Genomic DNA, 14,879 nt, shown 5'->3' on the forward strand with positions numbered 1-14,879 from the left:
TTATTTGAAATCTTTGCAATGTTACAATAATATGTACATTAGTGTAAACAAGTGGAACAATCATATACAGAACATTCGAAGATCTTGAGTACAGAGCATTATTTTGCACATAATAATTGTACTTAGATAGTAATTGTCCAAAGATAAGTAGTAAACGAAACTTTAAACGAAGAAACATATGGGTTTAATTTCAAACAGAAGCATCATATATTAAATATCTAATCATCCATATATAATTTTTGTTAGATCAAAGGAAATATAAGGATAATCATAAATAATGAAATAAAGAAAATGTTTGAGATGATAAAAGAATTTTATTGATATTATTACAATTTTCGAATCGTTAATGCATCTGCTTTTGCTGCTTTTTGCCATTGCCCTATCTTAGGCAAAACTGAGGATCATATCTGGTGAATCTGCGATATTGCGTGCCACAAAAAGGGTTTGATGTTAAACGGGCAGCGCACAGAGACGTCGAAGGTAGGTAGTAGTCAATTAGAGTAGTTAGGCGCTGCTACTACTCGAAGAGGCTGATGCCGAGGCTGATGCCGAGGCTGAAGCCGAACCCTCGCTGGAGGCACCTGCAGATGACTTGCTGAGACGAGCGAGTTGACTGTTAGCTTCTGCGACAGCGGCAGCTTGTGCCGCGGCTGCAGCTATTGCGGCTTCTGCCCTGGATTGGGCTAAAGAAGCAATTTGGGCTTGTAGGTTATTCGCACGATTTTGTATTTGAGAGGCGGAAGAAGCCTGAGCGGAGGCCGTTGATTGAGCGGCAACTGCTTTCGTGATAGCTACTCTGGCACGAGCTTCGGCGAGTATGGCCGAGGCCGCGGCTCTGGTGGTTGCGGCATTCGCGTTAGCTGCGGCACGAGCTTTCGCAGCAGCTTCAGCTGCTGCATTCTGCGAAGCACTGGCTTTCTGGAGGGCTTCCTCGGCAGCAGCAAGAAGAGCGGCTGCAGCTCTGTTGGCGACAAGCGAGTCAGCGTTGGCTTTCACTTGATTAGTGGAAGCTTTTGCGGCAGCCGCGGCAGAGTTCGCAGCAGCTTCCCTCGCAGCTCTAGCTGCGGCCTTTGCACGATTGGATGCCGAGACGAGAGCTTGCGCTGCCGATAAGGCCCTACGGATCCTTAGAATCGCTGCATTTTCCGCCCTTACAGCAGCCTCGGCTAATGCAAGAGCCTTTGCAGTTGCCTTATTAGCCGTAGCATCGGCGCTTGCTGCTGTTCTAGCTTGGGCATCCGCGGTAGCTCTTGCTAACGCAGCAGCCGCACCCAATCCAGCGTCTGTCTCGAGGAGTTCCCTGGCTTTTGAATCTTCTGATGAATCACTCGACAGTACCAAGCTGTCGCTACCTCCTCTACCCTTCTTCCATGCCTTAACTCTACTGTTATCGTTTCTCGAACTTGCTGAAGCCGAAGCCGAAGCCGAAGCCGAAGCCGAAGCAGAAGAAGAAGCAGAATCCGAAGCCAGAGACGAGGACAAGGACGAGCTTGAAGACGAACTCGAGGACCAAGATGCTGCGGACGAATCACTGGTTTCAGACAACCTTGATGGCCCACCTTGGGCCACGCTGCCGAACAATGCGAGCAGGCAAAGCACGAGTGTCGCTTGTACGTTCATCTTGTATGGTACTTCGCAGATTGATACTGAATCATATACGAATACGCGATTATATACCTACAACGTTCGCCGACAATTGTATAAACACTTTATCCTACTGTTCTTCGTCCTAATACACCAATCAACTTCTTTTAAAATATTTTCTTTCGCCACCACTCATCCAATAGCACCGTATACAAATTCCTCTCTTTTTTTCCCCTTTTTTCGCTTTTACTCTAACCCGCTGTTGATTCAATCACGCCGCAGTCTCTTTTGTTTATTACCGTGCACTTGTCACTGTTGGCAAAGAAAATCAAAGCCCACTTGTCGTAAAGATTCTACTTAATAGACACAGCCTTGTAAACCATAGTCTTATGTTGCCATGAGAATTTCATTATATATCTTTCTTGTATTTTTGTTTACCTAATTCTTCTGGCAAAATTTGCACAATATACTTAATAATTATTTTTATCGTATTGATACAATCGATAACGATTATTGTAAATGTTTAGAATGAAGACAACGTTCGGACGTTGATATTTTATATCGAATAAATAACAAGCTCGTTGAACCAATTGCAACAATACGTTTAGCAAGTTAAAATAAACGATAAAAAATTATCATCGAAGGCAATTTTTGGCGTGTTATTAAAACTATTAAAAATACAAATAAATATTAGTTTGTACGTTTAATATTTCATTATTTTCACATTAAATGAAAAAAAAATATAAATTCTTTATAGATGATTCAATAATTCCGCCACGAGCCGTTACAGATGGATTAAGATATCAAATGAATTTTTTCAATCGTATTTATGCAGCTATGCCAAATATTTTTCAGTGATCGAAACAATAAATATTTCATTCTTGTATGCATAATTGATGAATTTTTCGTTTTGACAAAAGTAGAAATGAAGAAATGTATTTCATTTATATGAAATCTTTTATTAAATTTAAGACATTATATACGTCACAATAAACATCACACTTATTAACAACATTTGTAAAGAGATTAAAATGTTTTCCTTTTGTCAAGCAATTAATAATCAAATGCAAATTTTATTTATTGAGTCGAAAATTTGATGGAAGGGTAAAAACACGTAAAATTTGTTGAAATACAAGTAAAAGTAACATATATTGATTTATTCGGTTATTAATAATAATTTTTAACTTATAAATATATAATTATTAAGTTATAAATATATAATTATTAAGCTATATATATATATATATGTATATATCATATAGTTATATATATTAAATTCTTTGTCTATATATTTGATCTTAACTTATTATTTATTTTTTTAATATAGTACTAATTTAAACTTAATTAATCAAATCAGGAGAAGTTAGATATAAGTATTGAATTCTGCCCGAAAAAAAGATAATTAATCAGCAATTTTTGCCCGAAAAAAAAAATAATTAATTCGCAATTTCTGCCCGAAAAAAGAGATAATTAATTGGCAATGTTAACGCAATTATAGCAGATCCATCGTAACGTGTCTTCTTTTCTATCCTCTGAATTATTTTGATACGTTTGTCATGAAACGTTTAACGAAACGAAAGTAAGATATGTAAAGTATAGAGGATGATAAAATCATATACATGCTAGATTCAAATTTATTTTTATTACAATTTGAGAGCAATTTAGACACTATTCCACATTATTTAGACATTTCTGTACAAGAATTCGCTGGGTAAGCTACTTCAAAGTAGATATCTCATCGAAATGATTTGTTGGGTGAATATGGTAGCTTTCATTTTTTCGATCTACCAATCCTGGGACCAAATATTCTGGCTGGAAGAAGACCAGGAGGACGACGAAGATTCGGCGGAGGAGCTAGAAAGAGCTTCGGCAGAATTATCGGCGGAATTATCGGCAGAAGCAGCGGCGGAGGCACCAGCGGAGGCTCCGGCGGAAGCACCGGAGGAGGCACCGGAGGAGGCACTGGAGGAACCTTCAGCTGATGCACCGGCTCCTGAACCAGCTGATGAGCCGGCTGCAGAACCGGCAGCTGAACGAGCTATTGAACCGGCTGCAGAACCGGCACTTAAACGGGCAGCTGAACCGGCGGCTGAACCGGCGGCTGAATCGGCGGCTGAACCGGAAGATGAACCAATATTAGAATCGGCTGCTGAACGAGCTGATGCAATAGCATCTGAATCGGCTTCTGAATCGGCTTCTCCACTGGCTGATGCACTAGCCGATGCACTGGCCGATGCACTGGACGATGATGCAGAAGACCTGTTGTCAACCCAGTTTGCTTGTGCGTCCCTGGAGCTGCTCCTGGCTATGGCTGCAGCCTCGGCTGTGGCTTGAGCATTAGATGCTTTGGTACGAGTGCTGGCGGCAGCTTCAATGGAAGCGGTTCTGACTCTTGCATCGGCTTGAGCGCTGGCATCGGCGGCTGCTGATGCGGCGAGTCTCGCTGCTGCAGCAGCGGCTGCAGCAGCTCTGGCTTCAGCTTGGGCTTTAGCCGCGAGAGAGGCTGCGTTTGTGGAGTCTCTTTCGGCTTGTACTGCTGTACGAGTGGCTGCTTCTGCAGCAGCAACTGCGGCACGAGCCTTGGCCGCTGCGGTGTTTGCGTCAGCGGCAGCAGAGGCGTAGGCCAGGGCTGCCTTCTTCGCGGATAAGGCCTGAGCAGAAGCAGTCGCAAGAGCACTAGCTCCGGCATTAGCTGAGGTTGAAGCTTGGGCTGCTTCTGATTTAGAGCTGCTCGCAGCGGACTGGGCTTGGAGTGCCGATTTAGTCAGAGCTTCTGCTGCTTCCGCCGTTGCAATAGCTTGCGCGGAAGCCTTCCCTTGCGCGTTAACGGCTGCGTTAGTGGCTTGCGCTGCAGCGGCCGCGGTTGCGCGTGCCTTTGCATTCGAAGCCGCAGAAGCAGTCGCCTGTGCCAAAGCTTCTCCTTGAGCGGAATTCGCGGCTTTACTCGCTCGAAGAGTTGCCTTTGCAGCGGCTGCGGACGATGCGGTTATCGCAGCATTGCTCCTAGCACTGCTCACCAAATCCAGTAAGCTTCTGGTAGAACTCCTTTCTAACGGAAGCAACAACTGTCCTCTACTCTCTGAGGATGATGATGAAGCCGAAGATGCCGCGGAGCTTGAGCTTGAGCTTTCTGCTGCCGTGGCGAAGCCACTCAGAAGAAGTGTTGTCGCGAGTATCGTTAGGATGTTCATCTTCGATTGTGAATTCGAATATTGATGATCTTCCCTCGCGGCCGCTCGTTATATACCGATTCGTCCGCAATTGTCTAAATACTATGAGGAATGTGTGCTTTCAAGCTACATTTACAAGTCAATTCCCTCCGAAAATATTGTTTCAGTAATCTCCGAACACTTGCAGATCCTTCCCCCTCTTTTGAAAAATCAACGTCTAGACTCTCTTCCCCGATTATCACAATTCGTATGTTTCTTAAACTCAATTCTCCTTACGTATATATGTTCCTCATATTAAATTTTTGTTTACTCTTCATCAATGCATCCTCCTCCATTCGAAATATAAACATTAGTTTTTACATGAAATTATATCAATGCCTTAATGATGTTCCGAGTTCGTACATATGAAGAAACAAACATATTCGAGTTTCTTTGAATAAGTTCGCATGAGTGCTACGAGAGATGAAATTTGAAGTATACCCTAACTTTTAGTTTCGACATTGATTACTTTCCAAAAATATATCTTCTTACTATCTTCTTGCTATCTTCTTGCTAATATGATACCATATTAGTGGTAATATATTATTTTAAAATATGTTTTCAGCACGATCTTAATATTCGTTAAATTATATCGTAAAAAAATGTATGCCTTGTATTCTACTTTAGTCACACGAAAGGAATGATAAAAACGATAAATACAAATTTACTTTTTAATGTTAATAAAAAACGTTACCTTTATTAAATAATCGACATTAATGATAATTCGTTTGATATTTTATAAAATAAAACATTTTGATAGAATGATAAAGCTTAAATGTGTATGTATATGCAATATAAATACGTACTTTTTTTTGTGATAGCTATTAATATTAAATTGGATAAAATAGTAAAGAATAATGCTCGATTTTCAATATATACACGGAAACAACTAGAGAACAATTATTTGAGAAAAATTTTGTCTACAAAGAAAATTCTTATTCGTGCATTATACGTATGTGAAATTTTATTATGATCGTAAAAACGCAAAGGAACAGTTTTGGATGTAATGAGAAAATAAAATTAACAAACAAGCAATTCGTTTTCGATTTACTTTCGATTTCGCTTTATTGAATATGCAAAAGTTCGTTTTTCTTAACAACTGTATTTTATAATGCTCACGAGAGAGAGCATATATCAATAGGTTTGTAAAGGAGGATATAAATCAATCCTCGTAATCAATTGGGATAAATGCTTTCAAAGGATTTCTTTCGGCGATCGAAAGTTCCGCCTGACGAACGTCGACCGCAAGAATATCCTGTAACGCGGCATTAGCTTCCGTGAGTGCGGCGATTTGCAAAACATTTGTGGTAATGGCTGCCGGTAAAGCTTCATTTTGAACTAAGGTTGCCGTTGACATTTCGTCGTTGGCCATCGATTGAACTAGAATAGCCGCTTGAGTTTCGTTCGTAACTTCCTTGACTTTCTGTTTAGCGACGATCGCTTTGCCCTCGACTATATTGGCAGCAAGTGCGTTCGCTGTGACCATTTTGCTCGCTGTTAAAGCCTGAAAGAAACTCTTTTTCTGTGCAATAGCCCCAGCTCGGGCGGCGATCAAGGCTTGCATTTGGGCAGCCTGGACCGCAGCCGCGAAGGCAACTGCACGCATAGATGCCATCTCTTCATCGGAAAGTGCTGCTTGGGCGGCGACTGATTTCATAGTAGCCTCCATTCGCGCAGTCACAGTTCTTTTCATCTTCTCGGCCGCATCCGCGGCAGCTTTATTAGCAGCTACAGATGCCTTCACGTAAGCTTCCGCTTTCGCGAGAGCATTAGCCTTTGCTTTCGCTGCCTTACTCGCTTGTATCTTCGCTTCCGCTTTTGCCTGGGCCAACGCTCGACGAACTACCTCCGTCTGCACTCTACCTTCGACCTCGGTACGAGTTTTCGCTTCGGCTATTACTCGAGCTCTATCTTGTTCGGCTGTGGCTTCGGGTTCGGCTTTGGCTTCGGGTTTGGCTTCGGCTTCGGCTTCGGCTTCGGCTTCGGCATCGGCTTCGGCATCGGCTTTCACTCTCGCCTTCACTTCATTATTCGCTTTGTCCTCCATGGCACGAGCTTGAACCTTTGATTCTTCCTTCGTTTGCGCCTCTGCCGTCGCCTCCAACGATGCGCCGCTCTCTGGAACATGATCATCCTGTAGAACAGGATTAATTTCCCCATAACTTGTGCCTGTTGATCCTACTTCGCTCTTCGGACCTACCGGTTTGTTCAAAATCGCTTTCGCTAAAATCTCTCCATCCGATTTTGCTTTTATCAAATTAGACGAGTTCGAGTCAATCGACTTTTGATCATCACTGGGCGACCAACTGTATGAACTTGAGCCAAGGACAGCCGCGTCATTGTTAACGCTCGAGCCATCAGCCAATGCTGATGCCGAAGATTCAACTTCCGTAGCTTTAACCGACTGCTGGTTGCTTATGAAACCCCAAAGAAGAAAATATGCCAAGTATATCTTCATCGTGGATGGAACTTCGTACATTGATGATGAATTTCTGTCTTTCGCGAATTATATACCTCATCGGACAATTGTAAAAACATTCCCGTTGTCACTCTCTATATTGCTGTGTTTATTCTCCAAGATGTTGTCTTTAAGAGACGTCTTTCTTTTATCTATCTATTTCTTTTTATCTTCTTCTTTCGAATATATCATTCGCTAGTTCGCAAAAGATTTTTTGCTGGTCATGAAATAACTAGATATACTTTATATATCAAATTAAATAGAATCATAACTAGAATTCCTCACTCTATTCCATTCCTAGAATTCTGTTCCTAGAATCTCTCTAGTTCGGATTGTTTTATATAATTATCATATTGAACTTAATAATATACGTTCGAAAAGGATTAATGAAAAAAGTTTAAACATCAATGAAATTTTTAATAAGATCAACGAATGTGTACTTTTATGAAATTTGTCATTTAATGATTTATTCTCAATTTTTGTTTTTTCGCATATTCTAATGCATCAATCACGTACAATGATACTTATTAGTGTTAATTCTAATGTAATATGAATTCAAATTAATCGCAGAGGAAGGTGTCGACACGCAAATTTTATCCTGTTAAAAACAAAATCGAGATTTTTTCACGTTTTACATTGAAAGCGAAAAGAACCGTAATCTTTCCATTCGCCTTGCTTATATATGTGCACAGTGTTTACATCGTCGTCAAAGTACACTTGCTCGGGAGTGGGAGATTGAAATTTCAAAGTATAACAATATGGCTGGATTTTGATAGAAACAGTAATTACGTCGTATCGAAGAAAAATAAGAAGCCAGATGATACGAGTCACGCCATCGCGTCGATACTTATCGAAACAGATATAGATAATTTTCACCTTTTTTATCTATATATATATATATATATACATATATACATGTATTATTGTTTGGATATATTATATTATTAAAAAAAAAAATTCTTTTTCTTAAAGAAAATTAACAAAACAAAATCATCTGTATAGCAATTTTAAATGTCTAAAGAGAATGTCGAAATTTTTCTTTATATATTAAAAGTAACGATCGTTAGATTTATCGTATTTAGATCAATTTAGATCCTTTTTTTTTATTTTATTTTATTTTCTTTTAATATCGCATTTTATGGTCATAAAAAGAGAAAGAATATAACATACAAAAAAATATATGAAAATTACTTTCTATTAAAATTTGTTAATCATCTGTGTAATGAGCGAAATCATGTAAGCTAATATTGTTTTTAAGAATCAATTTTGTCTGATACTCTCTTTATTAATCTAGCGTTTTATAGAATATTTCAAACATAATGATAAGCATATCCATAACCACAATCTCGATATATCATAGTGAAAGGAGAAATATAAGATTACTTATGCCATCGAATGTCCATAACACATATTTATAAATGGTTACCATTTTACACACGCTTTCACTAGCATCGTATATACATATATACATATGTACGAATGCATTCTTCACAATAAGATATTAATTCGTCATCGTCATTGATTTGATTTATCAGAAAGTGTCGCGTCATTATCTTCTTTTGAGTAAATCTTTATACGAGATAAAAATGTGTATAAAAAATAAAATGATCTCGTATGTAGTAATAATGGAGTTTAAGAAAGTACGAGAAAAAGATTAGAGATCACAAAAAGTGATCTATTTTTAAAATAGAAAGATCAGATTCTTATAATAGGATAAATAGCCATTACAAAGTCAAATAAATCAAGAATGTGTTTATGAAGATACGCAAGTTGACGAGACAAAGTCGATTGTTTCATCATTTTCTTACATTATCGTTTGAATGACTGTTTTATATGCATGTATAGCTATGATTGTTTCTATACGTTTAACTTAAATTTTTCATTTCATTTATTTATATAACACATTCGTTTCATATATATTTTTTGTTTATTGATATTTCAATTTCCTATACGATGAATTGTTAACAATAATAACTATTCAAAATATAAAAATGAAAAAGGAGAATTATACATGATCATAAAATGAATTATTTAAAAATGTCAAATATTTACTGATCCAGATTGCTTCTTTCGTGAAATAATCTTCTTAAGTTTTATACAAAGCTTTATTGAGTAATGTACAAAATTTTGCACGTTTCTATCATTTTCGATCGCGCATATTATTACAGCGAAACGATTTTTATTATTAATAAACAGAACGCTTTAATCTATGTATTGTTACTAGTATTGTTACTAGTATTGTTACTAATTATTGTTACTAGTAGAGAAGTATATTTTTTTTAGGAATGTGAAGAGCATATAAAACGGTGATTTTTGATTAGTCAACTATTGACGGATTTAAAAATAGCAGTGAAGTTACGTATCGCACATATCGTTCCACGTTCTGCCCATTTCTTCTCGCATTTTTTCAATTCGCACCTATATTATTTATTACTCAAATCGTTGAATTTATTGAGTTTACGTATTTTTCTCATATACATATAATATATATACATATTTATATGGTGCGCATAAAAATCATAATATTTGTACTGTGAACGTATTGTGATACATTAAAAATCTGTTATATACATTTGATAATTATGCAGTTTAAAATAATTTTTGTATAATAATTTAATGTTATATATATATATATATATATATATATATATATATATATATATACACATATATATTATATAACACATATACATATATATTACATAAAATGTGTAAAACAAAAACACGCGGAAATGTGCTGTCAATATGTCGAGTATGAGTTTACTGATTTATAGCATTTTCATCTAATTTTGATACATATTACAAATATACAGGTTGAAACATTTAAAGAAAACCATCTAAACATCTTCGTTGCTTATTAATGTAAAATATTATTTTTTAGGATAAAGTTATAGCATATGAAAAGATAAATATGGTGGTAGAAGATTTTTCTTTAAAATGATTTCTTTTTAAATATCTAGCTTTAATTAATAAACAATAAAGAATTGTTGAATGTTCTCATTTAAATATATCATCCTGTATATAATATTTTTTGTTTTTAAAATTTCCTCCAAATTAAGCTTAAACGCTTTAAGAAAAATCTTCAATACCTTTCACAAGGCTGCTGAATTTTTTGGGATATATAACTTGGATCATAAACTTGTTATCTCTTATTTCATTTTCTATTATAAATTAAAAATATGTATTTCATTATCGTTCAAAAATTGCTACTTACAAATATTAATTGAAATAAAATTCAATAATTCATTAAAATTTCTACAAAGCATTTCTAAGTTTAAGATAATAATTATAATAGATATCAATACATTAATAAAGAAATGCGTTATAAGAATGACTTAAGTGTTTTATTTTGCATGTTTCAATGACACATAACTATACTTCTTTGGTTTTCATAATATAAAAAATATGTTTTTGTTATTAGACATATTCCAAATGCTATCAATGATTCTACTTATGCTCGGCAATTTAGTTTAATATTACGCGAAAGAAATTATTTGAATGCACTTATAAATATACATTTTAGATAATATTGAAATAATATATCGCTTATATATAATATTATATTTAGAATCATAAAAAAATGTTTGCTAAAATTGAAATTATTATGGAAACTTCTAATTTTATTATTTTATGCAATTTATCTGGTCTCTTTAGTAATATATTTAAGTTCCAAAAGTAATTACAAATAACAAATCTTTTAACCCTTTTGAATAAAAATATGAAACTGTGAAGAAATACTGGGATCCCACATATTTAAATTAAAATTACAAATATCTTATATCAAAAGTGTTTTTGAATGTGACCCATTGCATGCATCAAATGATTTCTTTACTCCAATTTCCATAGTTTCTTATTTAGATCAATGCATTGTCTATTGACAACTTTATTTTTTTCTGTAAAAGAATTGTTATTGCAATTAAACAAGAAATATAAATTTTTTTTCATCATTTACTTCATACTATTGAACATATATTATTAAGATTTCTATATGTTTTTTTATTTAAATTTAGTAACTATTGGGAATCCCTGTTCTAAACTATACATTCACAGCCTTTTTCTATTTTCTTTTTGGAAGACTTTTATTATACATATTATCTTTTATTGCAAAATATTTATCCCTTTCCTTAGTGATTTCAGCAACCTTCGTGAAAAATTTTCTTTTGTACAGATAATAAACAATTATTGATCCCACTATGCAAATCGTTCTTGCCATATATGAGTGCGATGTTGAATTTGTAGAATAGGTTCAAGGATACATCGAATACAATTAATGCGTCCTTTAAACCTTTCTCTATCTCTGGCCATTTCCTCCCATGGACCTTTCCGAGCAGCACGATATGCATAGTCCCACTGTACCATCGTATGTACAACTGGTGTCAGATTAAATGTCACCTGCAATATATTATCAATGTGATAAAATAATAACATACAAAATAATGTTAGTAATAAAACATATGTTGTAACATTTTATTAGTATTTCATGGCAATAAAGGATAATTTATTATTGCATCAGACATGACTATGCGATTTTGAAGTATTACACGTCATTTTATAGTATTTATATATAATTAATATGATTCATATCTTATATCTTTATTATGTTAAAACAAAATTTTAAAAACTATAAAAATTTGTTAAAAAACTCTCTCTCTCTCTCTCTCTCTATATATATATATATATATATATATATATATATATATTTCATTATTTCAAGTTCTTACCTTACGAGTTTGATAATTATATGTATTTTCATTTTGAGTTATTTCACATTCACTTTCATTTTCATTTTGACTATCATCGGTCGATTCACTGTAATTAAAATCGCTGTCATAAATATTTTCAGAATCTGTTTCGAAAACAATCTCATAATTGTCTTCTGAAACGACCGAACTTTCTGATATTAAACGTGGTCGAAATGTATTTCGTTTAAAATTATATTCCTCGTCAGTCGTAACGTGGCCGTTACTAAACGGCCTTGAGTCTGCCAAAAGCATTTTAGCGGGGACAAATTCCTTGCACCAAGCGAGCTTAGATATGTAAGAACAATAATTGTAAATAAATTATCGATAAATTAAATAAAATTTATAATATATTGATTGTATCGATAACTTACAATGCTGACAGGCTCTACAGGCGTAATTGCAAATGAAATTTTCTTCAGAATGTCGAAACCAACTTTTGTTAGCAAAACCTCTACAGCTGTCTGTAATAAGTGTATCACCATTATATTGTACAATTTTGGTCGCATTACCCTGTCTTAATTTCAAAATATTCTCGAAGAATTCCATTGTAAAATAACTTATTTTTATATTACACATTCTGACAATAACTTTAATCGGCCATTTTCATTTTCTTAACTATTCTGAACTATTAAGTAGGAGCAGACATCATGGTTACAATTTAAGCGAAACAAATTCCCCTAGAGAAGTAATAAATTCTGAATATCGGAAATGAATAAAGTTTAACAATGGAAACAATTGAGATGCTTAAAACATTTTTCGGCTGCTTTTATCCTATTCTTTTTAATTGAATTTTGGTGAAAAATATTTTTTAAAAAAGAATGAAAAATTTTAATCAACATATGAATTTAACGTTATAAATTCTATTGTTATTTTGTTTCAAATATGTCAATAATTTTTGTTTGATAATCAACAATATATGATTAATATTTATTCTCAGAATATTTATATATATATATCTAGCTTCAATTGCATTTTTGGTCGAACTGAAATATTACTATATTTTAATACAATTGGTGCTATTTATATTTATAAAAGTCTAAAATAATAGATACGAATATTACAATTTCAGGAAAGATGCAAGTTCAACCACCTAAAAATAATAACATAAGCGGGTAAAGATACACTTAAAACATAATATACATATCTATATACACATATGTTTTTTGCAATCTATTACCATATTTGTATACGTAGTATGTATATATTAACATATAATTTAATATAACTAATTTTTTTAATCTGTTTATATTATTAGATCTAATTTCTTACAATTGCCACAACTTCAATTTAGTAAGTTAGGATATCCTCAAGTTCAAGCATTGATTGAATATACGAAAGCTAATATAAAACCTTGGAGATTATTTCTAAATACTAATTATGTACGATCACCTCAAAGCGTGTCAATATTAAGTAAAAGAATAGTGAAGAACATTGAATACTTCCAGAGCAACTATCTCTTTGTATTCATTGGATTATTTATATATTGTTTGTAAGTTCTATGAATAATATTTATAATATAGAATTTATTGAGAAAAATTATTTAATAAGGAATAGTGTATATATATAAATTATCAAATTTATAATTTATGTTAATGTTACTTTTATATTGTATTGTCATATTTTAAATACCTAATGTTATTTGTACAATGTTATTTTAGGATTACATCGGGTCTATTACTCTTTCTTATTATAATCCTTTTTGGAATTTATTATATGGTAACTAAATGGCATGCTAATAAAAGATTGTTGATTCTTGGTCATAGATTAACTTTAGCTCAATTATATGCATTAATTGGGATTTGTTCATTACCTTTCTTTTATTTGGTTGGTGCTGGACAATATTTGTTTTGGGTACTTGGTAAGATAAAGAAAAATTATATTCATTACTATGACTTGATATTTATATAAAGATACTAAAAGAATCAGAACAAATTTAAATATATGTATGTTTATTACAGGCGCATCCTTGTTTCTAATAACACTTCATGCAACTTTTTATAATATTGACTCTGTTTTATGTCCGGGACAAGAAGAACTTGATACATTAGTAGTTGAAGAAGTGTAAAGTTATTTTAAATATGAAAACAATTACAATTACAAAAAAAAGAAACTAAAACGTTTTTTTATGAAAGTAATAATTTACACATCTTATTCACGTATAAAAATAAAAAAATATGAACCAGAAAATGGAACATATTTATATTTAAGAACTATATTGAAAGAGAATTGCATTTCTCTTATTTTGTATATTGTCATGATTCTTTACTTTTGATAAAATGTCTCTTCCGTATCTACTGTTTTCCATTGCAATTTTAAATTTGCATGATTGCGACAAATTTTATGGAAATCATATATTATAAAAATAAATAAAAAAGATACTGTAATTTATTATTATTTATTGTAATAATTATATTATTAGTAATAAAAAAATAATACTATATTTATATGAAAAATGGAAAACATCAGTTCTCTGCCAGGAATCAGGATCCATCCTCATTGGCACATATTAACTTCCATTGTTTTACTTACCTAATTTATATAGGTAAGTTTTATGATAGATCAACTTAGGTCTAAATACAAAAAAAACGATGGTTTACAAATGTAATTATATGTAAGTTAAAATTATTACAAACTTAATATTAGGTTATATAATCGTTATTGTGATACAAACATGTTACAAAATTTATTATTGTTTACATATAAAATGAATCAAAATAAGCAATAAATTTTATTAAAGTTAAATGTTTAATCCAAACATTCTTTTATATTCCTTATGCTTAATAAACAAAAGCAAAGAAAACGGAATTGAACAAAATTTGTGTTATATAAGACAAATTTAGGTACTACAAAGACTTGTTAAAAGAAATAAATTCATATATCATTTGA

General features: G+C 33.3%; 3 protein-coding genes across 3 annotated transcripts; 1 reads left to right on the forward strand and 2 right to left on the reverse strand.

The window, feature by feature from the left end:
• Positions 1-383: 383 nt before the first annotated feature.
• Positions 384-8,252, reverse strand: LOC118440948 (uncharacterized). Its single transcript, XM_085657652.1, has 4 exons — positions 5,959-8,252; positions 3,373-4,823; positions 1,884-1,896; positions 384-1,677 (listed from the first exon to the last, which is right to left on the reverse strand). Exons 1-4 carry the CDS (start codon positions 7,270-7,272, stop codon positions 505-507), a joined length of 3,951 nt encoding a protein of 1,316 aa, XP_085513778.1. The 5' UTR covers positions 7,273-8,252; the 3' UTR covers positions 384-504.
• A 2,654-nt stretch (positions 8,253-10,906) lies between these two features.
• On the reverse strand, positions 10,907-12,625 carry PPP1R15 (Protein phosphatase 1 regulatory subunit 15). The gene is made up of 3 exons (XM_035864802.2): positions 12,365-12,625; positions 11,973-12,278; positions 10,907-11,643 (listed from the first exon to the last, which is right to left on the reverse strand). Exons 1-3 carry the CDS (start codon positions 12,497-12,499, stop codon positions 11,443-11,445), a joined length of 642 nt encoding a protein of 213 aa, XP_035720695.1. The 5' UTR covers positions 12,500-12,625; the 3' UTR covers positions 10,907-11,442.
• Positions 12,626-12,683: 58 nt separating this feature from the next.
• subdued (anoctamin 1) lies at positions 12,684-14,715 on the forward strand. Its single transcript, XM_035864803.2, has 5 exons — positions 12,684-12,787; positions 13,063-13,105; positions 13,249-13,482; positions 13,652-13,851; positions 13,952-14,715. The coding sequence occupies exons 2-5, from the start codon at positions 13,068-13,070 to the stop codon at positions 14,056-14,058; spliced, it is 579 nt and encodes a 192-aa protein (XP_035720696.1). The 5' UTR covers positions 12,684-12,787; positions 13,063-13,067; the 3' UTR covers positions 14,059-14,715.
• Positions 14,716-14,879: the final 164 nt, after the last annotated feature.

This window comes from Vespa mandarinia, chromosome 6 (genome assembly GCF_050613455.1).
Source record: "Vespa mandarinia isolate Hongniang chromosome 6, ASM5061345v1, whole genome shotgun sequence".
Lineage (NCBI taxonomy): Eukaryota > Metazoa > Arthropoda > Insecta > Hymenoptera > Vespidae > Vespa > Vespa mandarinia.

Coding starts and splice junctions, on each gene's coding strand:
- subdued (XM_035864803.2), top strand. CDS start 13,068: ATGCAAGTTCAACCACCTAAAAATAATAACATAAGCGG. Junction 13,483..13,651: donor GGATTATTTATATATTGTTT/GTAAGTTCTATG, acceptor ATGTTATTTTAG/GATTACATCGGGTCTATTAC. Junction 13,852..13,951: donor ATATTTGTTTTGGGTACTTG/GTAAGATAAAGA, acceptor TGTTTATTACAG/GCGCATCCTTGTTTCTAATA.
- LOC118440948 (XM_085657652.1), bottom strand. CDS start 7,272: ATGTACGAAGTTCCATCCACGATGAAGATATACTTGGCATATTTTCTT. Junction 4,824..5,958: donor TCCCAATTGATTACGAGGAT/TGATTTATATCC, acceptor ATCGGTATATAA/CGAGCGGCCGCGAGGGAAGA.
- PPP1R15 (XM_035864802.2), bottom strand. CDS start 12,499: ATGCGACCAAAATTGTACAATATAATGGTGATACACTTATTACAGACA. Junction 12,279..12,364: donor CTGTAGAGCCTGTCAGCATT/GTAAGTTATCGA, acceptor TACATATCTAAG/CTCGCTTGGTGCAAGGAATT. Junction 11,644..11,972: donor ATAATTATCAAACTCGTAAG/GTAAGAACTTGA, acceptor AATATATTGCAG/GTGACATTTAATCTGACACC.